The sequence below is a fragment of the Clinocottus analis genome, unplaced genomic scaffold, assembly GCF_023055335.1.
Source record: "Clinocottus analis isolate CAN_PGR_092001 unplaced genomic scaffold, fCliAna1.0.p SCAF_15, whole genome shotgun sequence".
Lineage (NCBI taxonomy): Eukaryota > Metazoa > Chordata > Actinopteri > Perciformes > Cottidae > Clinocottus > Clinocottus analis.
In genome coordinates this window covers 6,386,884-6,412,439 of record NW_027175876.1, presented here as the reverse complement: position 1 = coordinate 6,412,439, position 25,556 = coordinate 6,386,884, and the positions used below count along the sequence as shown (strand labels likewise).

The following is a 25,556-nucleotide window of genomic DNA, read 5'->3' as shown; positions in this document are numbered from 1 at the left end:
AATAACTTCTAACCAGTTTCCCAAGCTGGTCTTGTGTGTAAGGGATTGCAGAAAGGATTTCACCACGCATGCTTTTTAATTAGTTGTTTCTCCCACTGCTGCATACATAATTAGTTTGGTATTTAATCGGCATTATGCAAATTGACGTGACAGGTTTTAGTAAGACTAATTACTTAGTCCTCCTTTAATTGTCTTTTAGATATCTGTTATTCAGATGTAGTTATTAAAAGCAGTTCTTTATTTTACATACCTGTATTGTACAAACCTGCCGCAGGGCTCCCTTTGTCTCTTTAGAAGTAATACAGACATATGCAGCCGCTGATGCGTGTGCATTCTGATATAGGGAGACACAAATGTGATAAATGTGCAAAATAGATGGATTCTGTAAGTCGTCCATGATCGTCACACCTTCTCTGTATGTCCCTCCCCCTGCATTTGTCTTTATTCTTTCTGATGAATAGCCCTTTGTTATTGTTTGGCTGCTGTTCAGAGCTGCAATTTAAGTGCAGCTCTGAACAGCTTCTAGGAAAAAAGAAATTAGATGACAGGAGGAAGAAGAAAAGAGGAGGTGAAGAGAGATGAACTGGCAAACTAAAGTAACTTCTGTTTGTTCTATTTTAGGAAAACAGCCCAAGGACGGGAAGAAGCCAGAGCCTTGTAAACCCATTCTCAAAGTGGAGTACAAAACCACTAGAATTGGGTATGGTCTTTCTCTCTTACACGCACACATACGCTCATGCTTGGACATTAATATGCTTAAATATACAGCACAGTAAAGGCAAACGGCACATCAAGGTTGACAGGCAATGTGAGAAACAAATGCAAGGCACGTTTTTTAGACTAGGAGCTCCCCAAAATTTATACAGAAACCTTATCTTTTGATAATAAAATAATTAACAAAACACCCCCCTCATTGAGTCATGGCATCATGTATCAGGGGTATTTCTCGAATAATTTGTCTAGTTACTATCGTGAAAATGTCTTTTAAATTGTCTGTTTTGTAAAATGTTATTTGTGGTCATGTAAAGTTGTCAAAGTTAGCTGGTAACATAGTCCATACACCATATCTACAGTATACGATACACAACTTTAATAGCAGACCAATGAAAGAAATTGTATTTGAGGATCCAGTTGTTTATACCTAAGCTTGTGTGTGTGTTCCAGGGAGCCCTTCATGATCCTGTCCGGCGGTCTGTCCTACGACACAGTAGGACGGCGTCCATGTTTGACTGTAATGCATGGGAAGAGTACCGCTGTGCTGGAGATGGACTATCCAATAGTAGACTTCCTCACACTCTGTGAGACACCATACGCTAACGGTGCGTTTGTGTTCATTGTGTGGTGGATGTGTTCATACGGTGTGTGCATGTCTGTGCTTTGTATTTGTGTATTTGTGTCACACACACACACTCATTTCTATTTGTTTTTTAATTATGTGGAATTACTTGCCTCTGTGTTCGTGTGTGTATGTAAGAAATAAGAAATTTCCCAAGGGGAAGAATCCTATTCCAGTTTCATTATCTGACACACGCGACATTACATTTTCATTAAATGTATTTGTAAACAATAGCCTTCCATCATTAAATGATATTATGGTCTTATTTTCTGTATAGTTGAGTCAACCGCTAACACAAGTCAAAGTGGAGCTGAATGGTATGGGATCCATAATGTATGTAATCCAGCACGTGAACTCCAGGGCAGGGTTATCTGGCACATATACAGCTCCAGGCAAGATTAAGGAGTTATGTAATAATGGTGACGTCTCGCTGGCAACCTGATGCCGACACCCGCTGATTTTATTTGGTAATGGATATCACTGGGTCTTTGAGTTACACAAGACATGTCTGACTGACAATGTGTATGTCTGCGTGCTTAAACCAGCGTTAGTGTGTCGAGGAGGTTTAATAATCCTTAAAGATCTGGCTACAGATTACGTAGCGAAAAGTTTGTGTCTGAATGGGAAAGCAAAGGACAGCCAGACAAAGTATCATAGCACGTACAAAGATGTAGAGGCGAAGTGCAGCTAGTAAACAGAAATACAGAGCATCTGTGCGTCATTCTCAGTAAATTAGATTTTAAGATTGGAGATTAATTATTTACTTTGGAAATAGCAGTTTCATAAAACACAAAGCTTGATTTTTCTGAAGCGCTCACCCACATCTCATAGGCGTCCTCTAGAGAGACTTTCCCCATTGTTTAGAAAGGTAAATAGACTTAAAAGAAAAAAAAATGTAATTTGTTTAGTTTTATTGTTTGCTCATAGCCTTGTTTATAATTGTCTTTTGAGAAATCAGCATAATCACAGTTGTCCTTCTCAGCTCCCAAATGACGGACGGACATAGAGATACTATCCAGTGGTCCAAAGTTACATAAGATGTCACAAGAGAATGTGAATCACATTGAGACCGGCACCAGGGAAGTAAAGTGAAGGGGACAGCGCGAGGTGTAGTGACAACAGTTGTCAAAGTGTTTCATCCTTGGTGTACTCTGACAGCCAGCTGCTCTACACAACAGATTTTTTTTCTCTAAACATCAGTTTGCGTGCACAACAACAACACTTGGGAAGGTATCTGAAAGGTCTTTGAATGGCTTGGGATGTTACTTCCAAATCAAACATGGAAAGAAAGCGGAAGTGTAAAATGAATGGAGGCCTGAGCTTTTTAATGCACTGGAATCAAATAAAGCTGGAGGACAGGGGACACTTTCAGGTCAGAACGGTGTTTTTTTTTCTCTAACTATACATTTTTTTGCCCTGAGGCTAAGCATTTAACCCCTGCTACTCCAGCTGAGGCATTTAGAGGCCAAGCGTATAAGGCAACAATGGGCAGCTCTGTTGTGAAGAGTGCAAATCTATGGATGAAGGAATTCCCCTGCATCCTCTCAGTAATTATGAATTACCATGGGGTTTCTTCATATTGCATTTGTAATTTTTCTGTTTGAGCTTGATTACTTATTCATTATGCCATTGATGGTTACACATGTCCCCATTATAATATTTTCTAATATTTCTATAATATATATTTTCTATATATAGATATATCTATATATATATATATGAGTGTAGATATATATATATATATATATATATATATATATATATATAGATATAGATATAGATATAGATATATATATATAGATATAGATATAGATATAGATATATATATAGATAGATATAGATATATATGTGTGTGTGTGTGGATGGAACCAGTGCCTTACTTTTGAATGAGAAATTCTACTCCCAAATCAGACTGATTATATTTAACCACAGCGATATCCCCCACAGACATAAATCTCATAGATTAATGAATTTGGAGCGTTAAGCGCTCCTGCCCTCACATCTCCAGGGCACAGATATGATAATAACATTTGCCACAGAAAGTCCCTGTGGTTTTTTGCAGATCTCAGGGGAGTTCTCTCTCAAGGAATTTCAAAGCGGCTGAACATGCGGTGTGATGAATGACTTGTCTCGCTGTTTCTCTGCGCAGATTTTCAGGAACCTTACGCTGTGGTGGTCCTTCTCGAAAAGGATTTAGTGGTGATCGACCTTGCACAAAATGGGTGAGTCTGACTATTAAATACCTCTTCATCATCTTTTGTTTCTTAAATGTGGGCTGTTATGTCAAAGTTGGCCTATTAGTGCTCGTTAGCTTTATTACATATGAGATATACCTCGATGTGATATAACTTACTTGCATAAATCTTATTCTTTAGAATGCATGCAGCACTGAATGAGATTAATGCACTGATACTTGGCGGACAGGCTCACTTCATTAAAAGTGACTTTGTCTGCGTCCTCTTGCTAACAGTTACCCCATATTCGAGAACCCCTATCCTCTGACTATCCACGAGTCTCCTGTGACCTGCTGTGAGTACTTTGCCGACTGCCCTGTGGACCTCATACCTGCACTTTACTCCGTTGGCTCTCGGCAGAAACGACAGGGCTACAGCAAAAAGGTACTATATTGTACAGGAAGGCTTTCTGTTGTATCCCTACACATTGTTGTAGGCGTTGTGTCTTCTTGTACTGTTGGGGTTATCTAAATGGACAAACTTTTAACTCTTAAACATGCAGTGGTAAATATCAGGCTTTGGAATACAGACCCTTAACCCTTAAAGAGGAAGCACTCATTTCCACATTTATTTTTGCACAGGAAGGGTGTGTAGAAGAGGAAGAGATATTAGTTTCTTCCTTGTAGATTGAAAGTAGTGCAATCACATGACATGTGCTTTTGAGTTAAGTTTTAAGGACAGGATGGCAAATATTCTTTGTTCATGGGTCCTTAAAGGTTTCTTGGATTGAAGAAGGTTTCCTGATAAAACTCATAATTTTTTGTCGAATCATTGGTCAATTTGGAATTTCTCATCTATTTTGCTATTACGCAAATACTACAAAAAGTTTCACTGGCAAATACATCATTTTAATTTGATGAAATGTATCAACAGAACAAAGCTCATGCTTATTTTAGCCAGTACGAAGGACACTCCCATCAGCCTTAGCGTTTGTTGAGCTAATTAGCAAATGTGAGCATGTGGTGAACCTTGTTAGCATGCTCATGTTAGCCTTTAGCTAAAAAATACTGTTGTGCCCCAGATAGACTAAAAGTCTACAGCTACACCAGTGGCTGTAGACTTTTAGTCTATTCCTATAATTTGTGACATTAACAAATAACCAAAGAAATTTATGGCCAATTATTTCTGTAAAAAAAGTGTGCCTCTCCAAAAATTGCCAATTACTGCTTGTCATCCTTGTTTGTTACCATGCCTTAAAAAGAAGCAGACAGGTTTTACCTTTAAAATAGAATAAATCACTCTTACTTCCTAATGAAACACTTTTTGAACACACCTCCCATCACAGTTTAATGATGTATAACAGAGTAATAGTATCCCGGGGTTGGAATTTTCCTTTGTGTCATTCTAGATAGCGGTGTCGTAAAAGAGCTAAATTAGAAATGTAAATGTTCATCGCTAGGCCCTCTAACCATCTTGCCGTACAGAACAACAAGGTTACTGAATGAAGGACACATTAATACGTACAGTATGCATAGATCTGTTACAAACTGCATGCATTATACGTTTATTTTGTATTGGTGGTGCTACAGTTTATTTTTCAATGTTTATGTGAAGCTAAACGCACAATATATAAGTGTTATATTACTGAACGATCATCCTCTCTTACACGTCCTCTCTCCCCTCATTCTCGTCTAGTATTCCTGTATTATCTAAGACAGACCCCCTGCTCTTTTAGCCATTATGTATGCCTATGTTCTTTTCCCTGTCGCCTTGTTCTAGCTTTCTGTTGTAAATGTCAGCATGTACTGACCCAAACTGGCTGCCGAGCTGCTGCTTTTTTCCCTTTTTATTGTTAAGCAAAGGCCTGGATGAGCTGCGGGAGGGCATTCTCACATAAAGATCACCATGAGTCATCCTGATGACCTTTGTATGTGTCAACGTGTTCAAAGCCAAACCCCCCGCCAACACTCACACACGCTTTCAGACGGAGACACACACTCATTGACGTGCATAATGTATAATTGCAAGACACACTGAAGGGGTTACACAAACGATCCCATTTCCCCCCCCCCCCCATGTACTCATCAAGGTGCAGTTGTATCATGTCATCTATTTCTAAAATCATTGTGTATTGATATTGACACACTGTTTATTGGCATAGCAGTCATTCTATCTGTGGTCTCTCTCTCTAATGTACTGTGTGCGTGTCTGCTGTCAATCCAGGAATGGCCTATTAGTGGTGGAAACTGGGGTCAAGGCACACAGAGCTACCCAGAGATCATCGTCACTGGGTAAGACAATACTGATTTCATCAGCATTACCGTCTCGCTGCAACTCAATTACTTTGCCCTCTCCTGCACCGTTAAGTCTCTACAGCGAAGGAGCTTGTCTTTGAATAATTATTTATAAAATATAGATTTATATATTCCAATCATGTGCAATCATGTGTCTATACAAGCCTCTCTCTCTCTTCTTCTAAGAGTGCACAGACTGCACACTAGTTCCCTCCCAACCTACTCAGATGTTCAAATACTTTTGGCCGTAACGTATTCCTTTTGGTTACTTACAGGTTAAACAACCTTGACGTATAAAACTCATTAGTGTGGTCTTTTCATGGGGAGATCTATGGTTGTGTTCAAATGATTAAACAGGGACCAACTTATATACGTTCATGGATATTTGGTTAGTTTGTATTTACTACCTAGACATCAGATTGTGTGTCTTCAGTTGGTATTTTTAGTAGATATTTTTAATGCTGCATATCTTACATACTGATTTATTTTGATCAGCCTAGAGCTTAACGTCCGGGGACGAGACACTAGGTCACAAATTGATATTCATCCTTCTCTTGTTCCTCTACTTTTATCATTTTGTTTCCTTCATCTCTTGAATTCGCAGGCATGCTGATGGAACTGTGAAGTTCTGGGATGCCTCTGCAAGTGAGTTCTCTAAAGGGCCAAGCTTTGTTTATGCGCCAATACATTGTAATTATGTATTGTGAGGCTTAGGGAAAGGAAACCACTTCAAATACTAATATCAAAACATTTTCTTTTTTTAATTAACACTTTGAGCACCAACCTTCACACTGTCAATATAAATAAAAAGGTATTGTTCACGTAAAGTTCAAAGCAGCACATTGCCTCTGATTTTATATTCTTTAGAGTCAGGTTGAGTCAGGTGATTTTCTTGGATTGCAGCTGACACTTTTCCCCTCTCCACCTTTCTACCCTAGTAATGCTCCAGGTGCTTTATAAGCTCAAAACAGCCAAGGTGTTTGACAGAAACCGGTCCAAGGAGGACAAGGGCAGCACCGAGGTGTCAGATGAAGACCCCTTTGCCATTCAGATCATGGCCTGGTGCCCCGAGAGCCGAATGTTGTGTGTGGCCGGGGTGTCAGCCAACGTTATCATCTACCGCTTCAGCAAACTGGAAGTAACTACTGAGGTGGTGCAGGTGGGTATCGCTTCATCCGGTCTGAAATTGTACTGCATCTGTTTCAATACAATGACAGAAAATACATCTATTTCCCCTCATCTTCTCTTTTATTGTTAGACTTTTGCAACCACACAACTATGAACTCGTCATGTAACTCTCTTTCGCCAATACATTTTGCTTGTATTTGTTATTGTTTTCCCCCCTCGGCACTCACTTTCTGTCCTGTTGTAAGAGGCTGAGACATTTCCACAAACACACACACACACATGCGCTCTCATATCTGCCTCGTCAAAGGCAAGTACGGTTGCCATGCCAACAGACGGAGCAATGAAGCTAGACTGTCATTATAATCTGCCTTGATAGCCACGTAAGTGCTTATGGGAGTCAGTGTTTAATGATATACTGGAAAGAGGAATGCTGTTTAATCTGTGGGAGCATGCTCACAGCTCCTATATTACAAGCGAGAGGCTGCATGCGTGTTGTTCATGCTTAGTTTCTGCTTTTCGCTGGAGCAGCAGAGTGTTAAATTGGTAACCAGCAAGGCTATTTATTTATTTCTCATTTTGGCAAACATTTTTCTTGTGAAGCCGTCACTGCTGTGGTGTTGTTGCTCGAGACCTGCTCGAGACAGAGGTCGCTTGTCAATCAAAGTGTGTGGGAGGTGCTGTGAGGTTGTTCTTCCTCGCAGGGCTGTAGATGAATTCATTTTTTTTTTTTTTTAGCTGGTGCCCTAAAATGTGTTCAGCACAACTTGTGCACGCCGTCCTGTTGGAAGCTTTTTCTGTCAATGCCGGTGAGCGCTGATGCATGGCAGAGGAGTCTCAGGCCCTCTGCTCGAAGCGTGCGACTGGGATGAGGACGAGGACTAGATATTTACGAGCAGTGAGCTGTAATTAGGAGAACAGCCTCTTTTCCCACACGGTCGAACACCTCCGTAACCTCGCAGAAATGAAGGTGGAGGAGGACAGAGGCAGGCGGGAGTGAGAACACATTCACTCTTCACTCCCACATGTCAGTGGGGCTAATGAGACTGACAGCATGCAAAAGAGAGAGCTTAGTGTGAGCGTGTGTGTGTGCATGTGCGTGCATGTGTGTGTGAGAGACTATGAAGGCAGAGGTTGCAGAGGAGTAGCCTGCAGGGGGAGGACTTAGAAGAAATGGCATATTTCAGTTTGGAGGACCTCTCTGACTCTCAATCTGCCTACACACAAGAACAGAAACACTCTGTTATCAAAGTCACTCTGTGAATGTTTGTGGTTGTCACTCACGATGAAATTACTTTTCACATCCTCAGAGGAATTCATAAGGATTCTTTTTTTTCACAAGAGTTTTGTACGGGTATTATGCTCTTGGAGTAAATCTGCTAATATCCTCTCTCTCTCTCTCTTCTTCTGTGTGTCCTATACAGTTACTAGAGGTGCGAATGCAGTATGAGCTCAACGACATAGAGTCTCCAGATGGCGGGGGTGGAGGGGGCGAACAGACATCGGCGCTTCCCACCCCCGGTGCCTCCCCCCAGACCAGTGGCCCACCTTCACACCCCTCCACCAGCAGCAACAACTCTGACGGAGGCAACATGCCCTGCCTCAAGTATGAAGAACACACACACACACACACACACACACATACCGATTACGTAAACTCCTATTAGCACCAGGAGCACTTGCACACATTCTCATACCCAATCATACACACAAGAGTCTTGTTTTTTTTGCCTCGAGCACTCTTGCACAGACTTAGTCAGCGCCTGAAGCATTCTCAGCCGCAGCCTCCCCTTCATCTCATCGCAGCCACTCATGCCAGACCCTCAACACACAACGGCTTCAGAACCGCAGCTGCACCACTTGTCAGTCTCTTCATGAAGCCTTCTTTTTTTAATGTCTCTTTCCTTTTTGTGTTCGTGCTGCTTCCTGTTTTTCTCCATCTTCTTCTCTCCAGGGTGCGCAGTACCCCTCTGAAGCAGTCTGCAGGTTACCAGGTAGATTTGGTGGTCCAGCTGGTGTGGGTGAGCGGAGAGCCTCCGCAGCAGATCACAAGTCTGGCGCTCAATTCCTCCTACGGCCTGTAAGTATACAACAAACAGGAACACTGTAGTCAAGACTAGAACCAGGTCCTTTCAGTGCCCACTATTTATCCTCGTGGCTGCATCTTCTGGAGTGAAATAAACTCAAATGAAAATCTATAAAGACCACTTTTTGCTGTTCATGCTCACGGCCAATGTAACAACCAGGCCTGTCAACTCGACTTATGACTGCCTGGACAATTTTAATATTCCAGCTGTTTGGGTGCTCAAAAGATTAAATCAAAATGTATAACAATGTTGCTATAACCCACTTATCATTTTCTCTGTCTTTTCATCTTTCTTTCTTTGACTTTCCCCCACCCTGCTTCTTCCACTTCCCCCACTGACTCTGTCACCCCTTTTTTTCCAGTGTGGTGTTTGGCAACAGTAACGGTCTGGCAGTGGTGGACTACGTCCAGAAGACGGTGGTGCTAAACCTGGGGACGGTCGAGCTTTACGGATCCAATGACCCCTACCAGAGACAGCCGCGCTCGCCAAGAAAGACACGACAGCCCTCTGGAGGTAATGAGCAATCATGATAAGAAGGAGAAGAGTAAGAAAAAAAGTCTCAACTTTTCTGACCACGCACAGCAGTCAATGTTTTATTTCTTGCCATTACAGTGCAGCCACAAGAAATGATGTTGCACTTATCGTATTACAACCTGCTGTTTAATGCCCAGAATCTAAAGCTATTTATTTTCTGTGGCACTGCTCATCTGTTCTTTCAGCCCCACGAGCTCAGATGGTTGAGCTTCGAAGTAGAAATGCTAAACAACATTATTTAGCTTTTCTTGTTCTTGTTCCTGCCATGAAGCTAAAATTGTGTCTCAGCATCTGACTAGGCAGAATTGAACCATGATCTGCAGATCCAGCTCCTGTCTTAAGGGGAAATGAAACAATAGGCCGACAAACACATTGCAAGTTTAAAGGTATTTGGCCAAATAACTTGTGATATAAAATGAGAAGCAAAATCAAAGACGCATAAATACCATGAATACAAAATAGCCTGAATCAATGAAACACATACCCACAACCACACAGAAATACATATCCGAAAGCACACACAATCTAGTAGAATCCCCTGCCCTACCACATGACCATGCATGAAACCAACCATACAAGAGACAAGTGTGGCCACACACACACACACACACACACACACACGCTGATGACCTGAGAGCACTGTTATAGTCAGTGAGCAAATCATTAGGTGCTTTATAGATTATTAGCAGGATTTTGAAGGTGATTCTTTATTGTACCGCGGGGGCCAGTGAATGAAGTGATTTCAGTAATATGTGCAAGTTTTTGTGTACGTGTCGCGACTGCTGAATGAGCTGGAGTCATCCTACGGATGTTTTTGCATAATCCTGCAAATAGAGCGCCATCGTACTCTCACCTGCTTGAGATCAAATACATTTTGCTGACTCGCTCGCTCTGTCTGAAAAAGACAGCGACGCCAAGTGTGATAGTGTTGTTATCAGTCTTTCCCTGAACATTATGATGAGTTTCAATAACTCCAAAGGTCCCAACGTCCCTGAACTGACGTGAGAAATGAATGAAGTCATCGAACAACACATTGAAAATGATGCCATCCAGGCTCAGTTCACAACATAGACTAACTCTTCCCCAGTCCATCTCTCTCTCTCTCTCTCTCTCTCTCTCTCTCTCTCTCTCTCTCTCTCTCTCTCTCTCTCTCTCTCTCCTCATTTACACACACACTCTCACACACGCACTCTCTCACAGCCCATCCCTTTTACACACTGCAGCCTCATGGTACCACTGATAGCTATTAAGAGGCTTTCCGTACAGACACACTGCCACCCTGTGTTAGGTGACGGCAGTGCAGCTGCGTAGCGGATGCCGCAGTGTCATGACGATGCACTGCCCATACTTAAGCCAAAGTTTGATGGATGGATTAGAAAGCTGTGGCTGCTGAGGGATGATGTTTGGGGGATGTTTTTGATCGTTTATGCACACATGTATGCAGACACAGACCACTGTACACATTCACTCTCCAACCCTCACTTATACACGCGCACATGTAAATACACACAGAGCATCTGGTGTCACTGACTGGTGAGCAGTGGGCTGGCACCTGTCAGAGCTTGGCAAGTGTGAGCCGTAATCAAGCGTCCAGCTGTGTTTCTATGCCAACGGGGACTGCTGTCTGCTTGGCTTTCTGCCTCACAGGACAATGTCACACACACAGACACACACGCAAACACGTTCGTACACAAAAATGCATGCGACAAAGGGAGGAATTCGGCTTGGAACCGGATGAAGACGTATTTAAGATACACAAAGGCTTCATTGTGTTTGCAACAGGAGCTGAACACACACAGGGCTGGTCTGCAGGTCAGGTTAGCTGTCATGTAAAGAGAGCGTTAGACACGGGAATCATCCGAGGCCATCCTCTCACACACGTACAGCAGTCGCAGTTGTTATCTGAGGGTCTCTGCAGTGCATTATGAAGTAAAACGCTAATGTTACACTCTCACAGGACGAACACCCCGGTGGTTCATTTGGACTTTGCATTATTTTGCATTCATTTAATTGTATGATCTCCGCTGCAGGTCTGTGCGACATTAACGAGGGCTCGGCCACATCGGAGGACCGCTGCAAGTCACCCACTTCAGGTAACATGTCCTTCAACGTCTTATTCAAGAGAAGTGGGAGAAATATAGCAGAGGCTTTGTGTCATCTAGACGTGAAAGCCAATCTATTATGGCATGTATTAAAATGCAAGAAGAACATTTGTTAGGGAGTACGATTAAAGTTTCAAAAGAGCCTCTACTTTTAATACTCTTTTATTGAAATTGTTGCTCATCAAACTGGAACTTAATAGAGTTTTTTTTTGTTGAAGCATAAAATTGTCTGACTGTCGATTTCATTCCACCACAGTCTTTAGAAATGCTCTTTTTGAGTTTATTACCATACGTTTATGGGATAATTTTCACCTTTGTGAATGCTTTCTTTTACCACTTTGCAGAGATCAATAGACAGGAATAAATGTGTTTTAATCTCACATTGTATCCTGGAAAACGAGTTTATAGGCTGTGAACGTATCCAATCTCTATGATGCTAATTCAGTGTGACAGCTAAGAATTACACATTGAATGAAACCAAAAATCGACATTCTAGTAGAGAAACCCATTAATTTGCATTAATTAGAGAATAAGTAAAATAAAAAGTAAAAGATCAACATGAAGGACCTTGGGTAGTTTCACATATTTAGTAACTGCATAATTGGACAAAATATACCACAGTTAAATGTATTTTTCAGTCGCAAGAGGCTACTTTTGGCTTTTGAGAAGGGATCTTCTTTCGGTTTCACATTAAATGTCTGGGTGACAGGATATTTTCATAATAAGCAGTTTTCATATCAGTGAATATGACCAAATGCAAACAAACAAAATCCATTTTCACTTAGTATACCATGCACCACAGCCACAGAAGTTTGTTATCTGTGCTGCAACAGGAAGATGCTCTGTTGCTCTTTTACTTGTCTCCTTCTTAATCTACATCATTAGTATTTCAGCTGAAGGTGCTTGAACAGAGAACAGCCCAGATCCATCTCATTAGGGGTAACTTGGCACTGAAAATAAGAAGCTTTTTAAAAAGGTCAGAGAGAAAACAAATCTCAAAGTCTGGAGTCCTGCTGCAGGTATGATGTCTGTCCCAACCCCCCCATGTCTGGTGCCACCAGACTGTGGTCTGATACATCTGTCTGCTCTGCATTATTCATAGGACAGAGAGCACGATGAGGTGTGTTTCTGCAGAGAAAATCTGCCCTAACAGTCATTTTGTCCTTTTTTTGTTGGTTTCTGCCAGTGGGAAAAACACATTTTAGATCTCTTTTCATGCAGATTCACCTGTTTTACCTTGAAAGACGTTGCAGAACCATGTATTAAAACTCCATTAGTGCCAGGAGGGTGTCATTTAATACAAGAAAATCCTTGGATTATTTTGTAATTTGCATTCAAAACAACTTAAAATCACAGCTTACGTTTGTCAATGCTAAACCACTTACAGTATTAGGACGGACGCTCTTAATTATGCATTTAATATTTTAAGGATTTACATGCAGCACTATAAAAAAAATCAGTTGCCAGTTATTACTCACTAAGAAATAAAGGTGTTAACTACAACCATGAAGGGTTCTTGAGCTTGTTCTTAGAGGAGTACCTTTTTTGGTTCCACCTGGAACGGTTTTAGAGGCCTAAAACCCAAAGGGCTAGATCTAGATCTATCTGTGAAAGGTTACATCCTTCAGTTTTTTCAGTACCGTTCCTGGTGCGAACAAGAACTCATCTCGTAAAGAGCGCTTTTGTACTCTACAGGTAATTTTTCAGTTCCTCAATGGCCCGGGGCTCTTGTGGTGCTGCACAATCACAGTTTTTTTTTTGGAGGGGGCTGAATTGTGGGCGTATTTGAGTCAAACCAGTGTCCTGAACATTAGTGTAAACAGCGACAGCTTGTGTGTAGTAATAAGCCAAAGGGTGTTTCTAACTGCACATTTACTCTACTTTACTCCCCCTTCCCCCCTTTACACCTCCAAAAGTGTTGATGTCAAACAGCAATCTACAGCAATTCTACAATGGAGGTGGTAGAGGAGGTAAGATTGGCCAAAGATTTTCACTAGAGGCTGTTTAGGCAAGACAAAGTCCAGATGTCTCCCCCCCCCACCCTCTCCCCTCCTTGTCTCTGTCCTCCGTGTCATGGTCTCCACAGTGGGTTGAACTAGATCAGAGTGAGAGGGAACCAAAGTTCAGCTTCACTTCTGGGTTAGCTTCTGTTCCACTGTCGTTTGGTTCTCACTGTATTGAATTATAAACCACGACATTTTTTTTATTTACCTTTTATTACAACATTATGGTGTTCATATTTTACATCTGTACTCAAGTACATGGTTTAAAAACTGTACGCCGAGAACTGAAAGCTCATAGAGCAGAGGCCAACTTGGAAGCATGCGCAGGAATCCAGCTGTCTGTGTACACACAATGGAGCTTCCTTCCCTTAGAAACATATTGCATGCTACATGTACGTAGCACGAGTGTCATAATGTATATGTGCCTGCGTGTGATATCTGTCCTGACCTCCCACAACAGGTTCCCTGTCCACATTATGAGTTTTGATTGGCTCTGTCCATAGCACAGTCTGACGACGCCACGAGCAGAGAGAAACTCATCTGTCCAACTGTGTCTTTGTGTACCTTCAATGTGCGTTGATGTAATAGATAGTAACTTATCAGCTGCTCAAAGGTTATGTGTTTTGCCTGTGGAAGGCTGGGGTTTGGGATCCTCCCCTCTTTGTGATCCAGGTGACAATGTGGTGTCTCAAACCACCGCAACATCAGAGTCCTGCCCTGACCAGTCCTTCTCAAACCAACAACGTCATAGATTCTTTGAATAAGTTCTGGCTAGCCTCATCAAATTGGACGGAACCCTGTTCGGCCAGCTAAAGGAACTGTTTTTATATATATTCAAAGACTCAGAATACACGGCACATCTTCCCTGTCTTTCCCATGTGCTTTGTTGCACCTGTAAAGGCAGAGACCGTTTGTATTTTTTGGTCGATGACCTCATGTAAGTCCTATAGCTCATCTTAACTTCTATTTTTTCAGAGTAAGTGAAAACATCTGCGTGTATATGCGGGCCGCTAAATTAAAGTAAGAGTATGCCATGTGTTCACTTTAGATATGTGTCCATAAATTATAGACAGGAGCTGCACAACAACAAGCTTTTAAAACTGGATTATAGTTAAAGTGTCTCTGGTACTTTATTTTAAATGGAAGCAAAACATTTAATCAAGTTAAACCCAACCCAATTTCAGCTTGAGGATATTAAGGATGTCGCCGACTTTTCAGGGTTTTTATTTTATGTTTCTTAATTCGTCACGGTAGGTTTCTGTCAGTTTTTTAACCCAACAAGAACTTGCCAGCCAGCCATTTCTTCACAGCCATTAGTGAACATAACATCTAGGTAAACACAAGATATGAATGTCCCCTTTCATCATTTACTTTCTCCTACTTCTTCTCCTACAGACAGAGAAATCTCATCTAAGATCTCCATTCATTATTGTTTCTATTTATAAGTTCACTCTTTTAAAAGATAGAATGATTTGAGCACTGAGCTACTAAACTAAGACATTTTACAATATATGCACTCACACAGTAATCAACTCTATGTTGCACTAGTCGAGGTAGTTATGGGTAAATCTACCTCATACTGTTATTAATGAAAGTATCAGTAATCATAATATCTACATCGGTGACCAAAGTTGAGCCAGCTTACAGTAACTCTCAATAGACTGCTTCAGTAACCATCTTTTCCACTGTCTTCTTCCATCTCCTGTTCAGTATTTTCTGTTGCCTTCCTGTTCTTGGTGCATGCTCCCGTGGCATGAAGGTCCTGAATGGCTGTTGCAGTTGTGATGTATCTCACTGTATCAGTCCTCTCTTGCAGGGCATTGTGCAACCAGAGGTCACCGCCTTCGTTTTGTCTTTCACAGCATGATTCTGTGTTATACAGGGTTGTCTCCTTACGCAGTATCTTCTACTGTGTAAAGCCTTTTGGCTCCTCTAGTCAATGAAACAATCCCCCTGGCACTTTGTTCCACAGCCTTTTGTCATTGCGATGTATTTTAGCTTTGTGCACAATCCTAGCCCGATGCTAGTTATCTAGCTTTGCATGGCATCGTGTGTTAGCGTAGACGTGTCTTTGTAAAGAGGGATGTTCTCTTTTTTCCAGCAAAGATGTCACGGAAATTAAGCTTGCCTACTGAGCTAAAGCCAGACTTGGGTAAGCCTTGACTTGTCTCCAAACAATTATTATGAAATGCAGTATATCTTTTTCACTTCAACTGGACTCATACATCCCATTAGTCCAGTTTTATCTGGTTATTAGCCTCAAACGTGGCAAGCTGAGCGGATATTTTATTTAAGTTTGCATGAGACAAAAGTAGCACTGATCTGACCAGAATGGAAATGGTTTTGTTTGAATTAAATTCAGTGTGAAACTCCCACTTTTTGAACTTGGTGGGGGTTCTATTAGAGGTCAGTGGTGCTAAGCTAAACTATGCACACTCCATCTCACCGTAATGCTTTCTGCTACTTTCGCAGCTTCCTCTTTCTCTTCTGTTTTCTTCATGTCTTTTCTTTCTCTGTCTGATTGGTACCGTGCAAATTATCCAAATAACAACACTGTTTAAAAAAATAGAGGTGTGTTCTTCTAAAGCACCAATACCATTGGATGGGACATTATCAAATTAAAATGTGCAAGTGCCAAGACATTTACCTGTTTGGTTGTTAAAGAGTTCCAATGTTATGCTTATGTAACCAAAGTGCCTTACAGCTACTTCTTTCCTACTAATAAAACCACTGATTGGGGATGGAATATTTTGAAAATGTCGGTTGGCTTGCGAAAATGTGCAAATGCATAATTGCTCTTGATTTGCGTCTATTGTATAGTATTTTATATAAAGTGTGTATAATCTAAAGTCATCATCAACAAGGTTTCAGGTGATGCTGCTCTTTTAACCAATCTGTCAGAGAGATTCAATTAGACAAGGCTTTTAAAGAAGGCAAGCCCATATTCTTGGATGTCTATCCCAATTGTCTGTATCTACATCTTCAGTGCCTTACAGATTTCAGTCCTAAACAGAATAGTAACATGTCTTGAGTGTGCTGTCAAATGTCAAATGCCGTTATGGTCCAACATGTTTCATTTACCTGGAGACTGTAAAAAAAAAAAAAAGAACAGTATCCACATCTGTGTAAACTCTCTTGTGATTGTACTGCTTTGCGGGTGCTTTACCTCTCTCTGTTTTCTCCTTACTGTCCTCCTGTCTGTATGCCCGCCGCGGGGTGCCAACCCATTAGACCACCGGGACAATTCTTTCAGCCGTTCACGCTCCTCCAGCGTCACCAGTATCGACAAGGAAGCACGAGAGGCCATCAGCTCCTTCCACTTTAGTGAGACCTTTGCCCGGAAGGGGGATAGCACTTTGACACCCTGCCTGTATGTGGGCACCACTCTGGGCACGGTGCTCGCTCTAGCTCTCACATTGCCCCCTGCTGGGGAGCAACGGCAACTGCAGCCAGTTATCGCTTCACCAACAGGTGGGTAATGGGATATCAGAAGGGAAGCAGTGATGGAAATCAGAGTAATGCATGTAGTATAGTATTCATCTACTCCTATAATATAGTAGTAGATTGAACCCAGATTGATTTCTAATGATGTCCACAACATTGTCTATTTTAAATATCAAAGTGAAAAGGTTTTAAAACAAGATAAAGTCACTGAATTTCAATTCAAATGTCAGTAACAAGCCTTTTTCTTTCCATTCATTAGGCATGCTGGTGCGGCTGAAGGGCAGCATCATGCGGATGGCTTACCTGGATTCTACAGGTGCCTTGCTGCCGCCTGCCTATGAGCCTTGGTTCGAGCCCAACGTTACAGCAGATGGGGAAGAAAGAGAGAAGGTCCGTAAGCGCCGGCCCGTCTCAGTGTCCCCTTCCACCTCCCAGGACCTCAACGAGAGCCAGTACGCTGTGGTGTGTTCGGAGAAACAGGCCAAAGTCATTTCCCTCCCGTCACAGACCTGCATCTATAAACACAGTATCACAGAGACCTCCTTCATCCTCCGGGCAGATGTGGTGACGATGAGCCAAGGCGCGTGTCTGGCGTGTTTCTGCGCCAATGGCCACATCATGACCCTCAGGTGAGAAACATGTCAGTCAAAAATAGCTGGTTATTATTAAAATGTATCAATCAATGTCAGTTTGAATGAATCATGTTCGTATGATTGGGTTTGAGTGTTTTTGATTCGCCATCTGTTGTGCTCTGTATGTTGAACAATGAACAACATTCCCACGAGACAAAAGATGCTGGAGGGTCAGTATTTTTTGCCTGTTTTGCTCAGTATTGCCATGATGACCTCACAACATCTGTCCTCTGAGTATGAAACACTTTAAAAAAGGACAAAAGTGATTTTAAAGAGGCACAGCGTCATTGTGTAAGCTAGCCAATGAGAGAACCATGCTAGTTTAGTCCTGACCAATAGAAGAGCGGGAGGCGGACACAGGAGCACACAGATGGACTGTGGAGAAGTGGATTAGGCTGCAGATATAGTTTGAGAACCCTATTAACATATTGTAACTGAATACTTGTATTGTAGTCCATTTTAATGAGAGTGAATTCAAGCTGACCACAGCCTTATGTTGTAATATATTTTTTACAGCTCCCAGCTGCATATAGCTGGGAATGTTTAGTCTAAAAACACAGAATTTAGTATTACTTCTATTGCTTTTTTGTGATACTAATAACTCAGTTCTTACTTTATGATGTTATTTATACTTAATTCAACCTAATGTGTCAAATAACTGTTTTTTTTTGTTGAAGTTTAAGTGTGGTTTAACAATATTGTGGGATTATCATGGACATTGGACCATGTTGTAGCAATGCATAGTGTATAAAGATACAATGAGCAATACTAATATCATATTGTATCATAGCAATACTATTATCATATTTTTGTACAATACTGCTATATCTTTTATATTTTGTGCCTTATTTTTTAGCTATTTTTAACCATAAGTTTATTGTAATTCGTTGTTAGGAGGACCAAGCAAAATAAGCTTCTCATTGTATAGAATAACTATCTGTTATCTGTGCATATGACAGTAAAACCTCTTGAATGTCTTAACAGATTGTCTTAACTTCTAAATGCTATTAATGCTGTCACCACTGAGGCACACAGGCTCATCGTGTATGTCCTCAGTTCAACTTTTCTTTTTGCTGAAGTTGTCCTTCAGAGTCAGACACAAACTTTTATCGTCATACACGCCCACAGCCAACACTCAGTCACATCCTCTGACCTTTGACCTATCCCCCTGTGACCCCGACGCTTAACTTAATCCTTCAACACCAAAATAATCGTCCTAAATTTAACCTTCCAATTCAAACTGACAAAACTTCTCATACAGGCACACAAAGAGACACACACACACACACACTCACACACTCACACATGCAGACGTACCAGGTTGATTGTCATGGAGTGCATGGAAATGTAAGGGTGGTGTCTGTTGCTCATCCTCATTAATCTTTATGTCCCTAGAGGAGAGAGACGGAGACAGAACAGCCATCCATATGGGTGTCTGACAAAGCGAGGATGCCCAGCTGTCTGTCTGTGCGTGCGTGTGTTTCTGAGCAAGTGTGTTTGCCTGTTCAAAATGGTGCACACACATTGCCATCCCTGTTTCAGGAGCATTGAAATGCGTGCTGAAGAACTCGAAATATTTTGACCAAGCACAGTATTCTTCTGTTTCGGGGCTGACCAAGGCTAAAATGTTAAAGGCATTTGTTGGCAGCGTTATCATGCCCTTATAATAGATCTACAATCACATAAATCTTCTCTGTGTCCCCCCTGTCTAGTGTGCCGGGACTGAGACCACTCATGGATGTAAACTACCTGCCTTTGACAGACATGCGGATAGCAAGGACGTTCTGCTTCACCAACCTGGGTCAGGCCATGTACCTCTGCTCCCCCACGGAGGCCCAGAGGCTCACTTACAGCCAGGACACCTGTGAAAACCTACAGGTCAGTGAGCTTTCTGTTTGCGGAACAGTATGCATGTGGATTCAATGAGTCATGGTTCAGGATGTGGCATTTAAACCTCAGACTCATCCCATGTCTTGGGAGCATAAAAAAAACAGCATATTGTACTGCACAGAAAGCATTTCATATTAAAGCCACCTGACATGAGCATGTAAAATAACTGGACAAAATGAAGAAATATCTTTGAGAAACTGTTTATTAATATGTATATGTTACTTGAGAAACAGCATTCTAGACTATGTGCGTAGTGTCCAGCAGTGTGAAACACAACACTATAAACATGGACACAGGCAGTCAAACTGTATGTAGCAGGATGAAAAATGTATGTGTGTTAATGCCACAGGAGATGCTGGGTGAACTTTTTACACCAGTGGAGACACCAGAGGCTCCCAACAGAGGGTTCTTCAAAGGCCTCTTTGGGGGAGGAGCACAGTCCCTGGACAGAGAGGAGCTATGTATGGCCAACCTACACATGCCCAGATATACAGTGGTTCAGTTCGTTGTTGATTCAACCTCTCACTCACACATCTCGCGCGGTTTATTTCCTTTCCTTTCTTAACTCAGTTGGGGAGATATCCTCTGGAAAGGCCTCCCGAAGTTTGGCCCAGCACATCCCAGGCCCAGGTGGCATCGAGGGCATGAAGGGAGCAGCGTCTGGTGTCGTTGGAGATCTGGCGCGCGCCCGAATAGCACTGGATGAAAGAGGCCAGAAACTGGGCGAGCTAGATGAGAGGACAGCTGCCATGATGGCCAGCGCAGACTCCTTTTCCAAACACGCCCATGAGGTAAACAGAAAATGTTTCCAAGTCTAAGATCTGGCTGGAGAGAACAGTTAGCCCAATGTGACGTCGCAGAAAGGACACCCTAGTTGTTGCAGCTCATACATGAATGTGTGTGCAGGCCTCGCAGAATTAAAATGAAAGTCTCGCAGAAATAAATAGTTTAGTCAGAAATATTATAAGTGTAGGAGATAGACAGACAAGTTTGTATATGTGTTGTTTTAGGTTCAGTTATAATTTGAATAGCTGTGTTGCAAACAGTGTTATGGACCTATGAAGAAAAGAAGAGCGAAGACTGTGTATCAAAGCAAATGTTGTGAGAAATGTCAGAGTGATCTGCCTTCTCTAATGATTTTAGAAATCTTTCTCACTTCCACTGTTCACCCACTAGAGGGCAGTATGTGTCTGTTGAAAGTTCACAGTACTATGGCTGTGGAAGTCCGCTGGAAGACCAGAGACTTTGGCCCTTGAATTCATCATGAGGATCACAAATTGTGTAACTCAAAAGTTTGGAAGGTATTTCTCATTCTTGAAACATGTTTTCATTCTAACATTTCCTCTGTTTCCAGATGATGCTGAAGTGCAAAGACAAAAAATGGTACCAGTTCTGATCAGTGACGGGGGAGGAGCAGAGCTCCATGGACACAACTGTCACCTTCCATTGGCTCATTTGGACTCACCGTAACCCCCGCCCATCCGTCTGTCCATTCATCCATCCCTCCAAGCCTTCTTCACTGGGACACTTGGGATTTTCTTCCCTAGCACAATGTTGAATACTGCTCTTACCTCAGTCTTAGGGTGGAACTGAGGGGTAGACTGGGGAGAAGGACAACCTCAGAGGGAGCAAATAAATGGTGTCTTTTATTATGTTTTTGTCTCTTTGTTTATCTCTGTTCAACTTTCCTCCGAGGTCGCCGATTGGCCTACGCACCTTGAGATTCTTCATTCTCACATGCCAAAACGTCCTCTATCGTTGTCTCCACTCCGAGCCCATCGGGGCCAGTATTCAAAACCGAAGAACATAGATGAAAAAAAGACAAATACGTAATGAAGAAACAGACTACAAAAAATTCTTAAAATGTAAAAAGACGGAAAAAGAATCTAAATACATCATTATATATACATAAATCTAATAAATGTGCAATGCTGTATCCACTTCAGAGTGACAAGTACGAAAGAAAGGAACGACCCATCGAGGAGACAGGAGCAGGGTGCGAAGGCCGAAGAAAGTGGCGTTGGAGAGCCACAGGAAGTGCTGTGACAGTGACGCCTCCTCTATGCAGAGAGTCAGGGGGATAAAAGCAACCTATTTTGATGTACACTGGATATTTCGTCATCTCGCTCAACCTCTAGACTCTCCTCTGTATCTTACAGACTTTCATATCGTTACCAACAGTGTGTGTGTGTGTGTGTGTGTGTGTGTGTGTGCGTGTGTGTGTGCGTGTGTGTATGTTAATTTCTATTATCTTGCCATTCCTCTATTTGTTATTCGTTGGGTTTTTTGCTCTGTCTGTATTATTGGAAAATCTCTTATTTTTCTATTGTTGTGAAAGTGGATGATATTTGATTTGTTGAAAAAATACGTTTTGTGGCTTATATCTAACAACTCAAATAATTTCTCCTTATGAAAAGGGCTGGAATCTAAAAAGGAGGGCAAGGATAAAAAAGACATATATCATTTAGTACTCACTGACATGGCAACATCAGCTTTTTTGACTCTGAAATCTTAGTACGTATGAACCACATTTCATTGTTTACCTAAGAATGTCATCTATTGACCTGATGTGAACTGCCTCCTCACCCTCTAATGTCATGCGCGTCCACAGTTTGGCTTAGTCTGTGAGTGTGACTGTATAAAATGCTGATGCGATCAGTGTTAAACCCACTGATCGTATAACCAGCTTTGGTGATTCTGGATGAATATGGCAATTTCATATACATGAGTATCCCCTATTTATCCCCTATTTATGTGTATGCATAGATGCAGGATAATAGAAATACAGACATGTATTCCTTTAAAGGCATCAATTTAAAACATATTTCAGGTTTTGCTGACAGTTGTCTGTATGAGAAAGTTGTCTGTGTTACTTCTGTGTTAATATTTATTTATTGAGGTGCAAGAAACAGTTGTGTTTGGTGTCAGAAACGTTCACCTTCATTATTATCTTGTTTCTATTCCCGTATTTGCAGTAAAGCGCAAATGTGGTGTATCTCTCTGTTTACCAGGCTTTTAACCTTTATTTGTATATAAGTAAATAGTTTGACAATCTAAGACCAACTGGAAAGTAAATGTTGAGGTTGCTTCAGCAACAGAAGAGGAGAGAGGCCATATTTTTTCTGACGCCAAAGAGTTGCTTTAGCTTTTCCATTGCATCATCATCTGGCTAGTCATTCCACCAGACAGTATACGGTAATATGTGTACTACAGTATTACTTCACCCACAGAGCGCAGACCTAGGATCAGGTCTATTTAGGAATGTTATCATATTCAGGGTTCAAGGAATAGTGCAAGTTGCAATGGAACTCAGCCATTTATAGTACTATTGTTTCACAATGTGTCATTAAATGTAACATCTGGACTAATGTTTAATGTTTGAAGAGGCCTAACTGTTGGTTGATGAGGCTATTTCCATTAAACAAACCTGAACCATTCCACTAACGCTCAGACACAATATTTATGGTATTCATCTGTGAGTTTGAGAATGTGTGTTTGTATGTGTGTCAGGGTGTGCTCATGTAAATTAAGTGAGATCATTTAATTTTGGTTCTTTAGAAATTAACGTTGATGTCCTGGTCTCACCAGCCTAGTATGTGTCCAGTTGAGTGTCTGTTACACTGAATAAAGCCACCAATGACGATAAAAAGATAACAATAGGATACTGAGCATCAGAGGATGACCTCTAAATTTAATGGTTTAATTTAACTGCCGCATGTTTGGTCTTTGCACACATGCTTGGACTCTCATTCACTTCAGTCTTTGCCTTTCTCTCTTCCTCCAGCGAGTCCTCTACGGGCTCGCTTGGTTCCACAGCAACAGATATGGCCTTCTCCGTGTTTAGTAAGCATTGTAGTGTGGATGTTGGTAGGTAGCTCTGTCTTTAACCCCCAAGGTTAGGAAGAGGGGGAAAAAAAACAACTTCAGGAAAATAACTAGTTTTAGCTAGAGGTCATCCCCAAAAACCTGTTCAATATCTTTCCCTCCGACCCAACTGTTAATTGTATGTTTCCATTTTTTTCTTTTCTTTTTTTTTGTCAATGTTATATATCTATATTTTACATCAACAGTGATTTGTTTCTTCTCCATACACTACAGTATGCAGTATTCTACCAATACAATCCAAACACTCAAGCAAACAAGAGGGAGTCCTGTCTATCTGCCATATGCCATCTTCTGTCCTGGATTCAACAGTTATCAGTGGGTTGCAGTATTTTTCTCATTGTAGCCAATTTTCTTGTACAGTTTTATGCAACTTTCACATGGATGTTTATGACTTTATCTGCTGCCACAAAAATTTAGAATTTCTGTAGATAGAGATTACTGTGCAATGGAAAATAAAAGTGGAAAATGTATTCTTTGTCTTAAAGCATCTTTTAAACAAATGTTCTAAGGAGTTAAAAAGAAAATACATTTTAGTCTGGTCAGATATTTAGATAGATGGTTAGCATAGAGAGTACTGGCAAGTGTGTGCATGTGTCACTATTAAGACAAATAATATTCATGAAGATGAGGCAATGAATGGGGAGAATTGGTTGAAAGTATTGCCATGTTTACATCTGTCCACTAGATGGCAGAAAACACACGCCGTTGTCACTAGAGGCATTTAGACTGAACAGGAAAAAAAATATTAGCGATCCAACAAAATAAAAAAGTAATCTCACTAACCTACAAGTTATCATAGTTGATCAGGATGGAATACATTTATAGATACATTAGGAATTGGTTATGGACACAATTTGTAGAGCAAGAAGTAGATCTGTTCAATCTTTCAGTAATGATGTAATGCGTTTTCTAATAGTCATTGAAACAGCTTGCTTTGTTAGCTATGGTCTGTAGTGCTCGTATACTGTATTGCTCCCTTTTCTTTGAGCAACACAATCCCGTATTGATCACACTAAGTGACTCTCTGGTTACGTTGAGGTCATGACACAGGTGAAGATGTGGTGGAGCTCTTGAAGGTTGGTTGTGGTTGGATCCCTTTTTATACAAAAATAAGAGTTATTTTACTCTTGGCTGATTTGCCAAGCCTTTTTATACTTGAAATACACGCAATGGCAAAGTACCTCTAAGTGGCCCTGGTCATGATTTTTGGTAAATGTTGTGTCTTCTACAAGAAACACATTAGTAATTGCCTTACACTGGGAAACCTTCTATTTTTTCCACTTATCACTCACAATGGACCACAACTGTGAGGATGAACCTCTTGTTTCAGAGATACACTTGTCCTAATCACAGACATTTTGCACATTTGGGTCAGTAAGTTCACCTCGTAGTGCATTTGCAGTGACTTATGTGTAAATCAATGACTGCAGCAACCCGAAGGGCTTCCAGCTCCACCGATGATTTACTGTCGGACGGAAGATTTACGCACTGTAGCCGTAGATTGTCATGAAATGCCTCCTCACGTCATGTGTTTCCACGCTTGGTGTTTCACAGTAGTTGGAATTAAATGTGAAAGAGTTTTATGATAATCCAGACAAAGCAATATAGCATAAAAAATAGTATTCTTAGGCTGTATGAATTAATGAACAAGTTAAAAACCAACACAAGTCCTATTGCAAATTACACGATTGATTGCTGGCTGGAAGGATAAAGCAGACCATGATTGACTGTTGCTGTTTTATGATCAATCTAACAAAAATATATACTGCAGTTCCATGAATTGATATTTCCTAGGGCCCTGCATTTTTTTCTTTCTTTTTTTTTTTTTAACCAAATCTGTAAAATTGTCATCTGCTTCGCTAATCTGTTTTAAGGAGGAATGGGAAAATCTGAGTTGGGCTTTCATGTAATGCCAAAAAATGTGCAAACAGCAGAATGTTTTTCGTAATTTGTTTCGAAGATGTAAATGCAATATGTAAAATCCATACTTTTTAAAAAAAAGGTAGGCTAGTACTTATAGAAAAGGACTCGCTCTCCTCATATATAATGT

At 41.1% G+C, this 25,556-nt stretch overlaps 1 protein-coding gene across 3 annotated transcripts in view; it reads left to right on the top strand.

Annotated features, from left to right (window-relative positions):
• The window catches only part of stxbp5a (syntaxin binding protein 5a (tomosyn)), an 82,313-nt gene extending 58,349 nt beyond the window's left edge, over positions 1-23,964 (top strand). The window contains exons 9-27 of one of the 3 annotated variants that reach the window (XM_068576713.1): positions 622-700; positions 1,165-1,319; positions 3,486-3,558; positions 3,807-3,954; positions 5,734-5,801; positions 6,409-6,449; positions 6,743-6,963; positions 8,354-8,535; positions 8,884-9,009; positions 9,378-9,529; positions 11,581-11,643; positions 13,569-13,622; positions 15,757-15,807; positions 16,845-17,126; positions 17,359-17,728; positions 19,444-19,609; positions 19,971-20,082; positions 20,192-20,412; positions 20,976-23,964. In XM_068576713.1, coding sequence (XP_068432814.1) covers positions 622-700; positions 1,165-1,319; positions 3,486-3,558; positions 3,807-3,954; positions 5,734-5,801; positions 6,409-6,449; positions 6,743-6,963; positions 8,354-8,535; positions 8,884-9,009; positions 9,378-9,529; positions 11,581-11,643; positions 13,569-13,622; positions 15,757-15,807; positions 16,845-17,126; positions 17,359-17,728; positions 19,444-19,609; positions 19,971-20,082; positions 20,192-20,412; positions 20,976-21,017 — 2,606 coding nt within the window. In that variant the 3' untranslated portion in view covers positions 21,018-23,964. The remainder of the gene's footprint in view (positions 1-621; positions 701-1,164; positions 1,320-3,485; positions 3,559-3,806; positions 3,955-5,733; positions 5,802-6,408; positions 6,450-6,742; positions 6,964-8,353; positions 8,536-8,883; positions 9,010-9,377; positions 9,530-11,580; positions 11,644-13,568; positions 13,623-15,756; positions 15,808-16,844; positions 17,127-17,358; positions 17,729-19,443; positions 19,610-19,970; positions 20,083-20,191; positions 20,413-20,975) is intronic. The other 2 variants (XM_068576714.1, XM_068576715.1) reach the window with 2 other exon arrangements.
• The last annotated feature ends 1,592 nt before the right edge of the window (positions 23,965-25,556 follow it).